The 16,454-nt window shown below is 39.2% G+C and overlaps 1 protein-coding gene across 3 annotated transcripts in view; it reads left to right on the top strand.

The window, feature by feature from the left end:
* The window catches only part of DAAM2 (dishevelled associated activator of morphogenesis 2), a 257,845-nt gene extending 243,231 nt beyond the window's left edge, over positions 1-14,614 (top strand). For all 3 annotated transcript variants that reach the window (XM_063444117.1, XM_063444115.1, XM_063444116.1), the window contains 2 exons: positions 5,345-5,515; positions 13,366-14,614. In XM_063444117.1, coding sequence (XP_063300187.1) covers positions 5,345-5,515; positions 13,366-13,581 — 387 coding nt within the window. In that variant the 3' untranslated portion in view covers positions 13,582-14,614. The remainder of the gene's footprint in view (positions 1-5,344; positions 5,516-13,365) is intronic.
* Positions 14,615-16,454: the final 1,840 nt, after the last annotated feature.

The raw sequence follows: 16,454 nt of genomic DNA, 5'->3' as shown, positions 1-16,454 counted from the left end.
TTGTATGTAGTGTTGGCATTTGATTGTGGGGGGTATTTGTATGTAGTGTTGGTATATGATTGTGGGGGTTGTTTGTATGTAGTGTTGGCATTTGATTGTGGGGGTTGTTTGTATGTAGTGTTGGTATATGATTGTGGGGGTTGTTTGTATGTAGTGTTGGCATTTGATTGTGGGGGGTATTTGTATGTAGTGTTGGTATATGATTGTGGGGGTTGTTTGTATGTAGTGTTGGCATTTGATTGGGGGGGTATTTGTATGTAGTGTTGGCATTTGATTGTGGGGGGTATTTGTATGTAGTGTTGGTATATGATTGTGGGGGTTGTTTGTATGTAGTGTTGGCATTTGATTGTGGGGGGTATTTGTATGTAGTGTTGGTATATGATTGTGGGGGTTGTTTGTATGTAGTGTTGGCATTTGATTGTGGGGGTTGTTTGTATGTAGTGTTGGTATATGATTGTGGGGGTTGTTTGTATGTAGTGTTGGCATTTGATTGTGGGGGGTATTTGTATGTAGTGTTGGTATATGATTGTGGGGGTTGTTTGTATGTAGTGTTGGCATTTGATTGGGGGGGTATTTGTATGTAGTGTTGGCATTTGATTGTGGGGGGTATTTGTATGTAGTGTTGGTATATGATTGTGGGGGTTGTTTGTATATAGTGTTGGCATTTGATTGTGGGGGGTATTTGTATGTAGTGTTGGTATATGATTGTGGGTGATGTTATGTCAAGGAAAGTTTCAGTCATTGTTTTTTATTTATATGAAAACAGATGAGACATATTATTTTATTTGTCCCAATGCAATAGAGAAGAATGAAGTAAGAGTTGAACCAGGCTGGAGACAAACTTGTGGGAGATTGGAAAAAGTGCAAGAAATTGTTGGAAATTCGTTTGAAATGGCTGCAGTGGGAGCTACACATGGTTATTGAGCGAAATGACTGAAAAGCATAGATGGGAAGGATGAAACGTTAACTAGTGGAGATTGGAAGAAATAGGGATGGGTGGAAAGGCAGTCAGCGATGGTCGGACTCGGGAATGAAGATTCAGATGGTTTGTAAGGAAGATGGTTGGCTTTGTTTGGAGAGATAACGAGAGGTGACTGGGAGCTGGAGATAGCTTGGAAAGAGAGCTAAAACAAATGGTTGTAAAGAGCGATAAATGGGCCTGGGAGGAAGTGTGTAAAGAAAGCTGTAAATAAACGGAGAGCAAATGACAATGAAATTCACTGAAACGAAAGCTAGAAATGGATGGAAAGGCAGATTGAGACCTTTGAAGGTGACTTGTAGAGACATACGGATGCGTGGAATGGGAGCTAGAACGTAAAGATAGAACAAAAAATGTATTAAAATGATATTATATTATAAGTATATTTATAAAGTTCTAGCAGTATGTCCAAACAGGAATTATTACGGGAATGCTGTCCTTGTATAACCCAAACCCACTGTGCACAGCCTAAAATTTGTATAACTCCAAAAAATTCAATAAAGGTTAATAAGGTTAATGTGATAGAGGAATCAAAATATGCTACAAAAAGTGCAATGTAGGCTTTATTTTAGCCAGGCTGGAAACATTGAGTCTGTATAATGACTGCACAGGATAAGCAAGTCTGTAGGTAGCACGCTTATAAAAGAACAGTTCAGCAGCAACGTTAGCCAATCAGGAAATAACAGCCTCATAAAAACGCTTTACAAGCCGTACTCCAGCCAATCAGGATACAGCAGGCTTGTAAAACTAAAGTACAACCTTAGAGCCTGCCAAGCTTTGCCAGATCATGATTTGATTTAAGAACGGCTGTAAAAAATGCAAAACTGTATCAGTTAATTATATAATATGTTATAGAACTGCTGATCTGGCAATCCCACACCAGCCAATCAGGATACAGCAGGACTGTAAATTAGCATGTTTATCTTGAGCTAGCCAATCAGGAATTAGAAAGCTTGTAAAAGTATGTGTGATACGATGCTTCAGCCAATCAGTGGCTGGGTGATGTTTAAACATTAATTATAACTCTCCAAAATTAGAATGTAAGGAAACATAATCAAATGCATCTACTTTAGGAGAGTTTCTGAGTTTCTCTATTTATACCAGTCACTAGGATGATTTACAAAAACATTTGTGTTAAAGAGTAATAAATAAATGTATTGTTTGCATTGATAGAACATGATTTAATGAGAAAATGGCTAAATCTTGGTTTCTTCTTCCTCAGAAAACAATATAAAAATTAGCCAAATAATGGTAAAGAAAACCATATTTAAATAAACAAAATTTTGGGATACATAAATTTTTTTCCATTTTCCTCTTTGCTTAATCAGTTACAGTTCTCTGCATGTTGAGCCCTTTGCCACCATGTCCTGAATACCACCCCTTCACATTATAACATCGGCACATAGGCCAGGGTGACAGCTGAGTCCCCCCTTAACCACGTACCTCCCATAATATTGCATCCAACTGATGGCCTGCAAAAACCAAACTGTGCTCCATCTATAGCATGTGGTTAGCTTTAACTAACTGGTCACACAGTATAGTTGTACTGCCCTTACAGCAAGACCATATTTTGCAACAAAAATGATTTTGTGTGAAAATAAAGTATTCAACAAATGTGTCACTCGCATATCCATATTTATATATATATATACCTGTAGCAGCGAATGGGCCGATGCCTATGGGTTATATCTTTATATATTGCGTATTACATTAAATAACTGCATGTCATAGAGGTATATATTGCGCTACACCATTTGTGCTACAGTTATCTTCATCCCACCCGGTTGTAACGGCATTAAATGACTTGCTAGAAAATATAGAACCACTGGGCAACAGAAAGAAAATGTAATGCTGGATTTTGCACAAAATAAAATAAATCCACGGACTGTAAGAATGTTCCTTTAAACAAGTCTTTGATGGATAACCTTCACATCGCACGTGTTTGTAAATATAATTTTCTTGTGATGCTCAGCTAACCCTTAGGGAAGCAAAAATGTAGTTCACACACATCTCACAATGTCAGGTTAACCCCTACGGTGGTTCTATAACCTTAAATATATTAAAATATTCCATATATATGTATGTTTCTCACTATTACAGCACCAATAGGATCTTAGTACTTTTGATGCTGTAAGATCTAAAAAGCCTTTTTATCAGTTGAATTTTGTTTTTAGCATTTTGTGACTTTTCTATACCTTAAAACAACCATTTTTTCTGGTCTGATTTTGTCACACTTACAGCTTGTTCTGTTAGAGGTCACTGTGTATGTGTCAGTGAATGGAACAGTAGATTGATATGACATTGTTTCTTACAGAGGTCACAGGATGGGGTTCTAAATAGATTCAGTGAACAGTCAGCTGAGTTTTTAGGTCAGCTGCTGTTACTGCTGCTAAAGGACTGATTGAAAAGCACCCTGAGGGTAATGATGGAACTATTTTTGGATGACGGTGCAGTTAAAATCGATTTAATTTTAAAGGGCTTATTCACTAATACTGAAGGTTGATACAGCTTCATTGTTGACCTGTTCATTAACAGGACTGTACAAAGAACACAAGGGCATTCCTTTTAGACTTGAGTAAAAGAGATTTCTCCTGCATTAGCAGCAAGGGTTGTGTATAGTGAGAAATAACAATATCATTAAATTTAATGTCATTCCCTTTTTTTATTTTTCGTTCTTTCTCCCACGCTGGAGTGCAACTCTCCTCCGTAGGAGACTTAACGGAAAATAAAAAAAGGGAATAACATTAAAAGATCTTTTTTAAGTATCCATGTAAATAAAAATACAAATTGACAGAAAACAGTAAAACATGAACATACTGTGCATAAAAGAGGGGGGAAGAAGACTTACCAGATGCCTGATGAAACTTAAACTGTCTACACCGGACACTTTGTCAATAGTTAAACAGTCGTGTATAGTGAGAACATTAAAATAATGGAATACGGAGATAATGCTGCCTAAATAAACAGGTGGATTTTTAGCACGGCCTTAACTGATTATAATGCATTGTAATGATAGACATTCTAACACAAATACTGTAACAAATTGGGAAAGTTTGTCAGGAAGAAATCTGTCATTGTCATGTTGGAGTTCGCTTTGTTTCGGCTGCAGCAATAATTGATTGTATTGAATTTGTTTTATTTTTTTTTATCCCTAGTGGCATTTATTTAATTAATATGAGCTTTGATGAGTTGTCAAAAATTAGCAAACTAATTTTATTTTTTCCCCAACTGGGCTATTTTGAAGATCTATTTTCCCACAACTCTCTATTTAGTGAGTAAATGCCACGATAATGTGTTTTGCAGAGTAACAGAGTAACAGTTTTCCTGTATGAATTTCCTGTATGAATATATCACACAACCACCATTTTATCCGAACACCCTTGGTGTTTGCAGTTGAAAACACGGATGATAAACAAGCCTTGTGCCAAGAGGGTTTAGATTTCAGTGAGGTATTTACAGTGGGTCACAGGTGGAAGGGCTAATGCCTTAAGAGGTGTGAGAAATTTAGACCACTGTGCCATAAAACCACCAGGCCAAGCGAGCAGACTGCTTGTTAATCTAAAGAAACATTTGCTTTCTGTCCATGAGTTCAAATCTATCAGGGAAAAAAAAATCTGAAAGTCCAGGAATTCATGTTATATTTGATATGATATTGCTGTGATAGCAACCATTCTGGTACTGACGAAGAAATTCGATTTTGTGGGCTAGAGCTACAAGTCCAGTGACGATCTGCTATTCGAGGAGAAGGGTCTCGTTTTTGGATCAGTGTATCTAACTTTTTAGCATACGGCCTTTTAACACTTACTGTGCACAGCCAATAAACTTTGTAACGTTTTTTTAAATTTTCAAATAACCGGTTTACCTAATTAGATGCCTGATCAAGGTTGAACATGTATTCTAGAGATATATCTTATGATTTGTGATATCAATGGCTATGAGCATAAAAATGCCCAGTTTGTTTTGACTAAGAATGGGCAGACGCTCAGTGTTTTGCCCTGTTGGCTATTAGACACAATGAGCTTTTGTCCATGGTTGGTGAGTATTTAGTAAACTCTGTGCATAGTTTACCTGTATTTTCCTAGGCTTGCGCCAGGTGTAAAGGCTATTCGAGTTGTTGTCCTCTTGCTTATTTTGTGTTGAGTGAGATCCGCTGTTTGTACCTCACTGACAATATATCTAAAGTATTTAACTCGCCTAAAGCGCAATCAGAGGGGATCTGCATGGCATATTGTTTATTCCTAGCTCTGTTTTGACATGTTAATTACCTTGATTATTGTTATTTTATGTATTATTTTTTTTGGACTGGCATTGAGACTCACTTTTTCAGTCTCTAACTGTCAAACTTATTTGCTCTTTTTTCGCTAGTATGCCAAGGCGATGAAGCATTTTGGGGAATCTGAGAGCAAAATGCAGCCGGACGAGTTTTTTGGTATATTTGACACCTTTCTGCAGTCCTTCGTGGAGGCCAAACAAGACTTAGAGAACATGAGGAAGAAGAAAGAGGAGGAGGAACGAAGAGCTCGAATGGAAGCCATGGTAAGGCCGGAAAATGGGAAAGGGAGTCACTAGCCAAAGGGTTTTAATAGCTGTCCAAACCCAACTAAACCTCATTGAGAGATTAACCAATCCTACGTACCACCCTGCATTTACCTTCCTGTGCTAGGACGCTGCGGCAAGGAAAGAGTTAATTTGGGAAATTACAGAACAGATTCCCTGTTAAATATAAAAGTGCCACAATTTTATGCCTTTTTAATAAAACTTTCATATGCTGGATTTAGAAAAATGCTTTTATATCAACGATAACAAATCTATGATTTCTCCATATTTCACTGTTTCCCATCCTGGGATTTGATTTATGGGAACACTTTCGTAGTTCATATTTTCCCCAAATACCTGGACTCGGTAGACACAATCCAGCTCTTTTTTGGTTGTTAACTCTTTCTCACTGATATCGGGGTCCTAAGTAATGATTGGATTTCGTTCGGTGAGTCACTGCGTAGATATTATCTAAACATTTTTGTCCTATGTCTCCCCGGACACATTACAGCTACGCTTATTGTAGCTGAAGGTACTGAGCAGAGAACTCACATTTCTTTTGTGTATATTAACGTTCAACAATGACCTGCTGGAATTTACAGTTAGTGATTGATTTTTCTACATCATGATAAATAGCCCTTGGAAAAAGTGATTAATGGTGTCCATTACAAGTAGTTTACAACAGATATTCCAGGTTAACCGGTTCAGTTTGAAATTCCAGTTCACAAGCTGCACAAATACGGCCAGAACCTTCAATTTAACTGCAAAACAAATACTGAAATCATCTCAATCCTTTAAACAAGGTGCAATAACACCTTGCTTAAAGGACAACTGTCACCTCAAAACTATATTTTCATATAATAATCCTTTCCAGGGGCGTACCTAGAGCATTTGGCACCCGGGGCGGACCCCGGGCCCCCCCCCCGCCCCGCCCCATAATAAAAATGTAAGAAAACACCCACATATTTTTCAATATTTTCAATACCAGTGCTTTTGTAGAAAGGGGCTGGTGAGAACCTTCTAGAAAACTAAACTCCTGCCCTGCCCCTTTCTACAAAGCCCCTTGTCTCGCCCTTCATATAAAAACCCTGCACCCCGATCACATACATTTCATTCACTCCCTACACATAAAAACCCTGCACCCCGATCACATAAATTTAATTCACTCCCTACACATAAAAACCCTGCACACCCCCTTAATAAAAAACAAAAACGTACACAACCCCTCTTAATAACAAAAACCCTGCACACCCCCTTATAAAAACCCTGCACACCCCCTTTATAAAAACCCTGCACACCCCCTTAATAAAAAACAAAAACGTACACAACCCCTCTTAATAACAAAAACCCTGCACACCCCCTTATAAAAACCCTGCACACCCCCTTTATAAAAACCCTGCACACCCCCTTAATAAAAAACAAAAACGTACACAACCCCTCTTAATAACAAAAACCCTGCACACCCCCTTATAAAAACCCTGCACACCCCCTTTATAAAAACCCTGCACACCCCCTTAATAAAAAACAAAAACGTACACAACCCCTCTTAATAACAAAAACCCTGCACACCCCCTTATAAAAACCCTGCACACCCCCTTTATAAAAACCCTGCACACCCCCTTAATAAAAAACAAAAACGTACACAACCCCTCTTAATAACAAAAACCCTGCACACCCCCTTATAAAAACCCTGCACACCCCCTTTATAAAAACCCTGCACACCCCCTTAATAAAAAACAAAAACGTACACAACCCCTCTTAATAACAAAAAACCTGCACACCCCCCTTATAAAAACCCTGCACCCCCCCCTTATAAAAACCCTGCACACCCCCTTAACAAAAAACAAAAATCTGCAGTGCACATCCTCCCTTAATAAATAGAATACTGCAACCCCCTTAATAAAAAAAACCCTGCACCCCCATTATTTAAACCTCCCCCTTTAATTCTTTAATCCACAGCCCCCTTTAATTAATCCACACACCCCTTAATTAATACACCCCCCTTAATAAATCCTCACCCCCCTTAATTAATACACACCCCTTAATTAATCCTCACTCCCCCTTAATTAATACACCCCCTTAATTAATCAACACACCCCTTAATTAATACACCCCCCTTAATTAATCCACACACCCTTAATTAATACACCCCCCTTAATTAATCCTCACTCCCCCTTAATACACCCCCCTTAATTACTCCACCCCCCTTAATTAATCCACACCCCCTTAATTAATCCACACACACCTTAATTATTACACCCCCTTAATTAATCCACTCACCCCTTAATTAATCCACTCACCCCTTAATTAATCCTCACTCCCCCTTAATACACCACCCTTAATTAATACTCACTCTCCCCTTAATTAACCCACACCCCCTTAATTAATACTCACTCCCCCCTTAATTAATACTCACTCCCCCCTTAATTAATACTCCCCCCTTAATTAATACTCTCCCCTTAATTAATCAATACACCCCCCTTAATTAATACAACCCCTTAATTAATACACCCCCCTTAATTAATACTCACTCCCCCTTAATTAATACACCCCCCTTAATTAATACACCCCCTTAATTAATACTCACTTCCCCCTTAATTAATACACCCCCTTAATTAATACACCCCCCTTAATTAATACACCCCCCTTAATTTATACACCCCCCTTAATTAATACTCACTTCCCCCTTAATTAATACATCCCCTTAATTAATACACCCCCCTTAATTAATACTCACTCCCCCTTAATTAATACACCCCTTAATTAATACACCCCTTAATTAATACACCCCCCTTAATAAATACTCACTCCCCCCATAATTAATACACCCCCCTTAATTAATACACCCCCTTAATTAATACTCACTCCCCCCTTAATTAATACATCCCCCTTAATTAATCCACTCACCCCTTAATTAATCCAATCACCCCTTAATTAATCCTCACTCCCCCTTAATTAATACACCCCCCTTAATTAATACACCCCCCTTAATTAATACTCACTCCCCCCTTAATTAATACACCCCCTTAATTAATACACCCCCTTAATTAATACTCACTCCCCCCTTAATTAATACACCCCCTTCATTAATACACCCCCTTAATTAATACTCACTCCCCCCTTAATTAATACACCACCCTTAATTAATACTCACTCTCCCCTTAATTAATACACCCCCCTTAATTAATACACCCCCTTAATTAATACACCCCCCTTAATAAATACTCACTCCCCCTTAATTAATACACCCCCCTTAATTAATACACCCCCTTAATTAATCATCACTCCCCCCTTAATTAATACACCCCCTTAATTAATACACCCCCCTTAATTAATACTCACTCCCCCCTTAATTAATACACCCCTTAATTAATACACCCCCTTAATTAATACACCCCCCTTAATAAATACTCACTCCCCCTTAATTAATACACCCCCCTTAATTAATACACCCCCTTAATTAATACTCACTCCCCCCTTAATTAATACATCCCCCTTAATTAATCCACTCACCCCTTAATTAATCCAATCACTCCTTAATTAATCCTCACTCCCCCTTAATACACCACCCTTAATTAATACTCACTCTCCCCTTAATTAATACACCCCCCTTAATTAATCCACACCCCCTTAATTAATACACCCCCTTAATTAACCCACACCCCCTTAATACACCCCCCTTAATTAATCCACACCCCCTTAATTAATACTCACTCCCCCCTTAATTAATCAATACACCCCCCTTAATTAATACACCCCCTTAATTAATACACCCCTCTTAATACTCACTCCCCCTTAATTAATACACCCCCTTAATTAATACTCACTCCCCCCTTAATACACCCCCTTAATCAATACACCCCCCTTAATTAATCCACACCCCCTTAATTAATACACCCCCCTTAATTAACCCACACCCCCTTAATACACCCCCTTAATTAATACTCACCCCCCTTAATACACCCCCTTAATCAATACACCCCCCTTAATTAATCCACCACCCCTTAATTAATACACCCCCTTAATTAACCCACACCCCCTTAATACACCCCCCTTAATTAACCCACACCCCCTTAATACACCCCCTTAATTAATACTCACCCCCCTTAATACACCCCCTTAATCAATACACCCCCCTTAATTAATCCACACCCCCCTTAATTAATACTCACTCCCCCCTTAATTAATACTCCCCCCTTAATTAATCAATACACCCCCTTAATTAATACACCCCCCTTAATACTCACTCCCCCCTTAATTAATACACCCCCCTTAATTAACCCCTTAAGGACACATGACATGTGTGACATGTCATGATTCCCTTTTATTCCAGAAGTTTGGTCCTTAAGGGGTTAATACTCACTCCCCCCTTAATACACCCCCTTAATTAATACACCCCCCTTAATTAATACTCACTCCCCCTTAATACACCCCCTTAATTAATACACCCCCCCTTAATTAATACTCACTCAAACCTTAATTAATACACCCCCCTTAATTAATACTCACTCCCCCCTTAATTAATACACCCCCTTAATTAATACACCCCCCCTTAATTAATACACCCCCCCCTTAATTAAACCTCCCTCCCCTTTAATTCTTTAATCCATTATCCACCCCCCCCCCTTTAATTAATTTAGCCCCATCACATAAAATTACTACTTACATTTTATTGATGCCTTGACCGACTGGGTGCCTCACCGCCCGGATCCTTCCGCTGAAGATCCGTGAAGGCGGGCTGACGGCGCTGCGCACGACGTCATCACGTTGCGCGACGCCGCGGCCCGCAACACTCCTCCCCTTCTCATCCATGTAAGTCCTGCTGGGCCGCAAAGGTGCTGCGGCTGTGGGCAGCGTAATGATGGGGGCCGGGGGGTGACACATGACACCGGACGTCATGGCACCCCCCTAGTCAGTGGCACCCGGGGCGGGCCGCCCCCCCCCGCTCCCCCCTTAGTACGCCACTGATCCTTTCGTCAAGGTTTGAAAGGAAATGCATTTTCTTTTAACCCCTTAAGGACACATGTCATGATTCCCTTATATTCCAGAAGTTTGGTCCTTAAGGGGTTAAATGAATTATATGTGAAATAATGAGAAAATCTCATCCCTACCTTTAGTATAAGACAGGATCCTTCATCCATATACATACACCTTGGATTAGACAGTGTTGGAAAACTGAAAGTTCTTCTCTATGGTTTTTCGCGGTTTCTGTGCAGGAAGTGAAGCGGTGAAAACCATAGAGACTAACTGTGTTTTCAAGATTTTGTCAAAAGTAAACGATATTGAATGCATGAGAGAAATCGTTTGAAAACTGAAGCTAGCATGATTTACATTTCCTATTAATGTTTAACTGCAACCTGGATTATGGTATAATATTTGCTAGGTCATTATTGATGGCAGACTATATTAAATACACCATCTTGGATATTTTATTCTTTATAATTTGTTTTAGCTGAGGTGCCTCTTCTAACTGGGGGTGTAGTAGGCATATTTGGTTTGAGTCTCTTGGTTCTTTTGGTAGTAAAGTAGAATGAGCTGAGTTTATTGGGAGGGTTTTGGGGAAAGTCTCAGAGGTTGAGGAGAGTGGAGAGACATTGCGGGTTTGGTGTGTGATTCACTAAGCTAAATTAAATCTACCAAGAGAAAATGTCTGCCACCAATTAACCCCTTTCACTGCCAAGCGACTTGCAAAAAACCTATCCCCAGAAACCATTTTAGCTGTCCTAAAAAGTAGCGTTAAATATATTTTGCGTTTCAGTATGCTTAGATACCACATTAGAAAATGGAAACAAAATGAAACATGTTTATTTATGAGTGTGTTGGGAATGCATATAAGTGTGTGTGTGTCGTGTGTATATGTATTTCTATGTGTGTGCATGTCTGTGTTCGCAAGTGTATGTGTGTAGTAACTGGTTGCAGTGTGTTCATGGAGGGGGCTGCTTGTGGTCTTCGGTGTAGTGTTTTTTCAGCAAGGCTGTGAGTTGTGTGTGTCCGTGTGTATATGTGACTGTGTGGGGGGAGAGGTGACTGTGTTTGGGGGAGAGGTGACTGTGTTTGGGGGAGAGGGGTGACTGTATGGGGAGTTGCTTGTGTAGGGTTACTGTAGGGCTGTAAATAAGTGTTGGAGGCTGTGTTTAAGTGTCCACCTCCACCAGACACACATTCTTACAACATGGCTCCTCTTTTTATGTCCCCCTCCCTTACATTGCTCCTTATAGCCCCCCTTCATAAATTTTTTCACCCCTTCTCCATATATGACAAACACTTTATGTACACTTAACAGTGAAAGCAGATAGCTCAGCACTTAGCAAGGGATCCCCTTAACCCCCCACTGCAATACAATAGTACACACAAACTCACAGTAACTGGAGCTAATATATACCTTAATAATGATTGGTAAATAACAGGTAGAGATCTTAATCGTAAATAACAGATAAGGATCTGTAATATAGTCAGAGACAAAATAATGGTGCAGATAGTTTCTTAAATTATGTTAAAGTGTCCAAGTAAGAAATAAACACTCACAAGAATAGAGCCAAAAGGTCACCTGGCTCTAGTGTGTAATGCATTTGGCTTCGTAGGGAGATCTACAGCCCTCTTCCATTTGTAGCTGTAATTGGAATTCAGGGAGTCTTCATGGATAGAAGCAGAATTATTGGGACATTCTTCCTCTTCTCCATACATACCTGCCCCTATATTTATAACCTCCTTTCTATTCATCCTTATAATCCCTGGTTTTTGTCATAACGTTTTCATCAATTGCCACTTTTTCTGTCCATCCCCCTCATCTTTTGCTCCTTACACCTCTATTTAGCATCCACCCACCCCAACAAGCCAGAACATTTTTACCTGGCTGCAGTTTCTATTGTGGCTGAGTGTACATGAATGTACATGCTTCTGCTGGTGCTTGCGGACAGCCTCTGGCTCCTCCACCACTCTGCAGGCAGCTCTCTCCATGGCAGCCTAGAACGCATCAACCCTGGTGGTTATTATAGAACCGACCTTGCAGCTGGGCTGCCTTCCTACTAAGGGCAAATTTTGTGAAAGAGTTTTGATTGCAAAATTGACACTCGTGTATATATACGTGCGATTGTGAGGTTCCTAGCAGTCGTTCGACCCGGGTATGGCAGCTGGTACTTCCCAAACCAGAGTCTCTTCTATTTGGCAGTAACTAGGTGTAGGTCAGGAAAGGGTACAGGGAAGCAACGCCTTCTGGGTGTCCTCAAACTTGTATGATGGTAAGTATGGAAAATATGAGGACAGAAAACAGAATATAGTGCATTATATTCTATAGGTGGTGAGTTATAATAAGAAAAATGCCACTTACAATTTTCTGGAGCTTATGTTCAGCTCCAGATATATGCGCGTGGGCGTTATGAGCCCCACCTGTGGATATGTCGCTCAGCTTGGTTCCTTGTAGATGGTAGGTCAGGGCCAAGAGAATTCACGGGTATTTCTCTCCAAATTGCATTGTCACAGATATTCACCAAATACATAAAATGAGAATAAAAACAGAAAAATTGTGCTCTCTGTTTTGTTGTTATAAAAGCAAAATAAAAGGAGGTATACTCACAAAAAGAAAGCAAAAATGTGGTAGGTGGTTTCCTCCCCACCAAGGAGGTAGAAAGTGTGGCTCCTCCAGATAAAATCTTCAGGGAAAAAATCAGGAAGGTCCAGGTAAAGTAAAAAACTAGTTTTATTTAAAACAAAGATAAAAACAATTACCCTACATGACTAATGCATTTTACAATTGGTATTTTCTGTATATCCCAGTACAATAAATAGACTTTAATGATGCAATTTAGAAATTCTCTAAATCATTTAAATATGGTCTTACTTTTTTTCAACAGCTCAAAGAGCAACGAGAGAAGGAGAGGCGGCTTAAAAAGGCAAAGGAAGGAAGCATGTCCGAAGAAGGTGGAGAATTTGATGACCTGGTCTCAGCTTTAAGATCTGGTGAAGTCTTTGACAAAGACTTGTCCAAACTTAAAAGGAATCGAAAGCGCTCTGGGAATCAGATTTTGGACACTAGCAGAGAAAGAGCTGTTACAAAGTTAAATTACTAAGAAAAAAAAGGAGGGAAAATTAAGTGAAAATGGAGGAGAACAGCTTGAGAAGAAGAATTGAAGGTCACTGGAAAGTGTTTGGTTCCTTTGTAGAAGGACCATTTGCGATTGAGATTGCTTGCAAAGGATGCTTGCATAAATGCCATGGAGAAGGATTACTCGAATACTTGGATAAAAGAGTGTCTAAATAGGTTATGGATGACTTGCAACATTCATGCATGGGGTGCAGCAAGCAAGAAGATTACTGCGACATGCTCCGAACAGGCTTTTACAAGTGCCAAATTATTTTCTTTTGCACTGTCTTACATTTCAGACATAAAACATGAGATTATATTCAGGATCTGGCTTTCCAGATGATGGACAGAGACTACAGACCCCAAGATCTGGCTGAAGACGTGGTGGTCAAAAAAACCAAAGAGAGGATATAATATGAGGACAACGTGGAGGTATAAGGACTGTGTAGATATATTATAATGCTTCTTGCAGACAGAGGCACTTTCTTGAAGAAAACATTTGGCAACGTCTTTTTCAATAGGGTTATGGATAAATAATCTTTTTTAGATTTTAGTAAACAGAATGAAATCTGTTCGGTTCCAGTATAAATGGGAATTCATTGTTTTCATATCAATCCAAACTTGAGTTTTGTACCGAATGTTATACAAACTTACCAACTCGGGTATATTCTAGGACTCCCACCAACGTCTGAAACTGAACATAAAAACCACTCTATGATTGCAACATTTTATGCACTTTGTACCCTCTCATAAGTTTCCGTTGGATACCTTTTGGCTAAGGAGATGCTGTCATATTGTGGAACTGGCTAAACAAAAGCACATGTAAGGAGTGAGCAATGCAGGATGTTAAGAAGTATACTCTTGTAAGATATTTTGAGAATGTGGGCAAAAATTAGACATTTCAAATTTCCAATGAAGCATTCTGGCAGAGTTAAAGCAAATGCACGTCAGTAACTTCACAAAAAAGAAAGTTCAAACCCTCGGGGAAGAACCACAATGCAAAAGTGACTTACCAATTCTTTTATTTTCCAGAGTAACATGGAATTTCAGCTCAGATTAGGCATTGTTTATCATCTTAATCATGGGGTGTTTTGCAGGTTAATGTACTCGGCTGGTAATAAATCCATGTGTGGGTTCTTGGACAGACCACATGTCTGCCAGAAGTCAGAATAGCTTCACTATATAATGGATCAGAACATAAATTAAATGTTTTTTCTTAGGCCCCTTTAGAGACAGAGGAGAAGTGGTCCAGGTCCATCCTGAGGTGTTTGAGTCAAACTCTTATACGTCTTACTCGATGGAGCAGTACTCGATGGAGTAAGTAGACCCTGCACCCGAAGAACATAAAAACTAGGGAATTAGTCAATTGTCTGTTTCTAGAGGAACATTTTACTCAAGTGTCAACCCATTGGCACCTGTAGAGGTCAGCTGGCTGTAGCCATCTAATGTAAGGTGGCATATTTATCATGCCACCTTTATCAACCAGTTGTCCACTACACTCACTGTGTCCAATCAGAGAGCTCTGTATGCATTGTGGTGTTAATATTTTCACATTAATTGGTGCCAGCCCATCATTTTGGTACTAACTGATGGGAAATATATTATCATAGTATTCCATCCACAATGTCATAGCAGTGGGTTTAAGGGCTATTTGCCTGCTGGAGAAGAAGACCCAGGCTCCCAGTTTATAAATGAATTCCATCTACGACTTTAGTGGAACTTACTAGAGCTTTTAGCATTGGTATTATCTCGACGATATACAATATGGTACAACATTGTCGCAATAATATATTTATAGGTGAATGTGATTAGTTTGTTGATGTAAGTTTCTTTTTCCTGGGCATCCATGCAAAACATCCATGTTTGTTTTTTTGTTTGTTTTTAAAAAAAAAAAAAGAAAAAAATACACAAGAAAATAAGATTGAAAAATGGCAGATGAAATCTATGTAAAACACGTTATTTTAAAGTAATACAGAAATTCAAACTGAAAAGCCATTGAAAAGAAAAGTATTTTTGTATATTTGTCAGCACCTTTATATCTCTGGAGATTATTCTATGGCCTTCCTAAATAAGGAGGTGGTGATTCTTTTGTGCGGACAGTGTGTATGTGTCAAAATACCTGCTAATATTAGTAAGACAAAGGTAGAGGCTTGAATCTGCATTTCCTATTTTAAAACACAGCACAGCTCAGGCAGTCAGCAGGTACGACTGGTTTATTGCCCATTCACCAAATTGCCTTGTTTGGACGAGTTTTGAATTTCCAACTGAATTTAGTGGCATGTCCACCTGTGTCTCATTCTGGATAAACTTAACTGAAGCTGGAAGCTCACGATGGATTTAGTTGGAGGGTCTAGTGAATCTGAAGCAATTTTAGAGCTGTGTTTCTCTTCCCATTGATCAGGACTTAAAACGTGGTCTCCATTCTGTTTCCATGGTTCCCACAGATTGGAATTGGCACTTCCGAATCACTCCTGTCTCCAACATTTTAGAGCAAGGTTTGGACAAGTTCTGTTTCCAGTTGGTAATGAAATCTAGTTTGAATAATTTAAACAAGTCCACAGCACCATTTGTATCTCATCAACAGTTGCGGCATTGCAGACTGCCGAACAGAGTGTCCAAACCAAACAATCATTTCCCCAATAAATGGGTTGTAGAAATGCACTATGCATTGGGCTTAAACATTATAACACTGTTTTTGAGGTCCATCAGTATTTTTTATACCTGGTGCTAACCTGATCATAAGATTTTGCTTGAAAAAGTGTCTGCATCATGAATTGCAATACAAAACTGCTATTAATTGTGTATAAAACTAGAATGTGCAGCTTCATTGATAAAGTGGCTTAAAACCAATATGTTTGT

The sequence above is a fragment of the Pelobates fuscus genome, chromosome 2, assembly GCF_036172605.1.
Source record: "Pelobates fuscus isolate aPelFus1 chromosome 2, aPelFus1.pri, whole genome shotgun sequence".
NCBI lineage: Eukaryota > Metazoa > Chordata > Amphibia > Anura > Pelobatidae > Pelobates > Pelobates fuscus.
The sequence above is the reverse complement of the archived record's forward strand: the minus strand, read 5'-3'. Positions and strand labels throughout refer to the sequence as shown.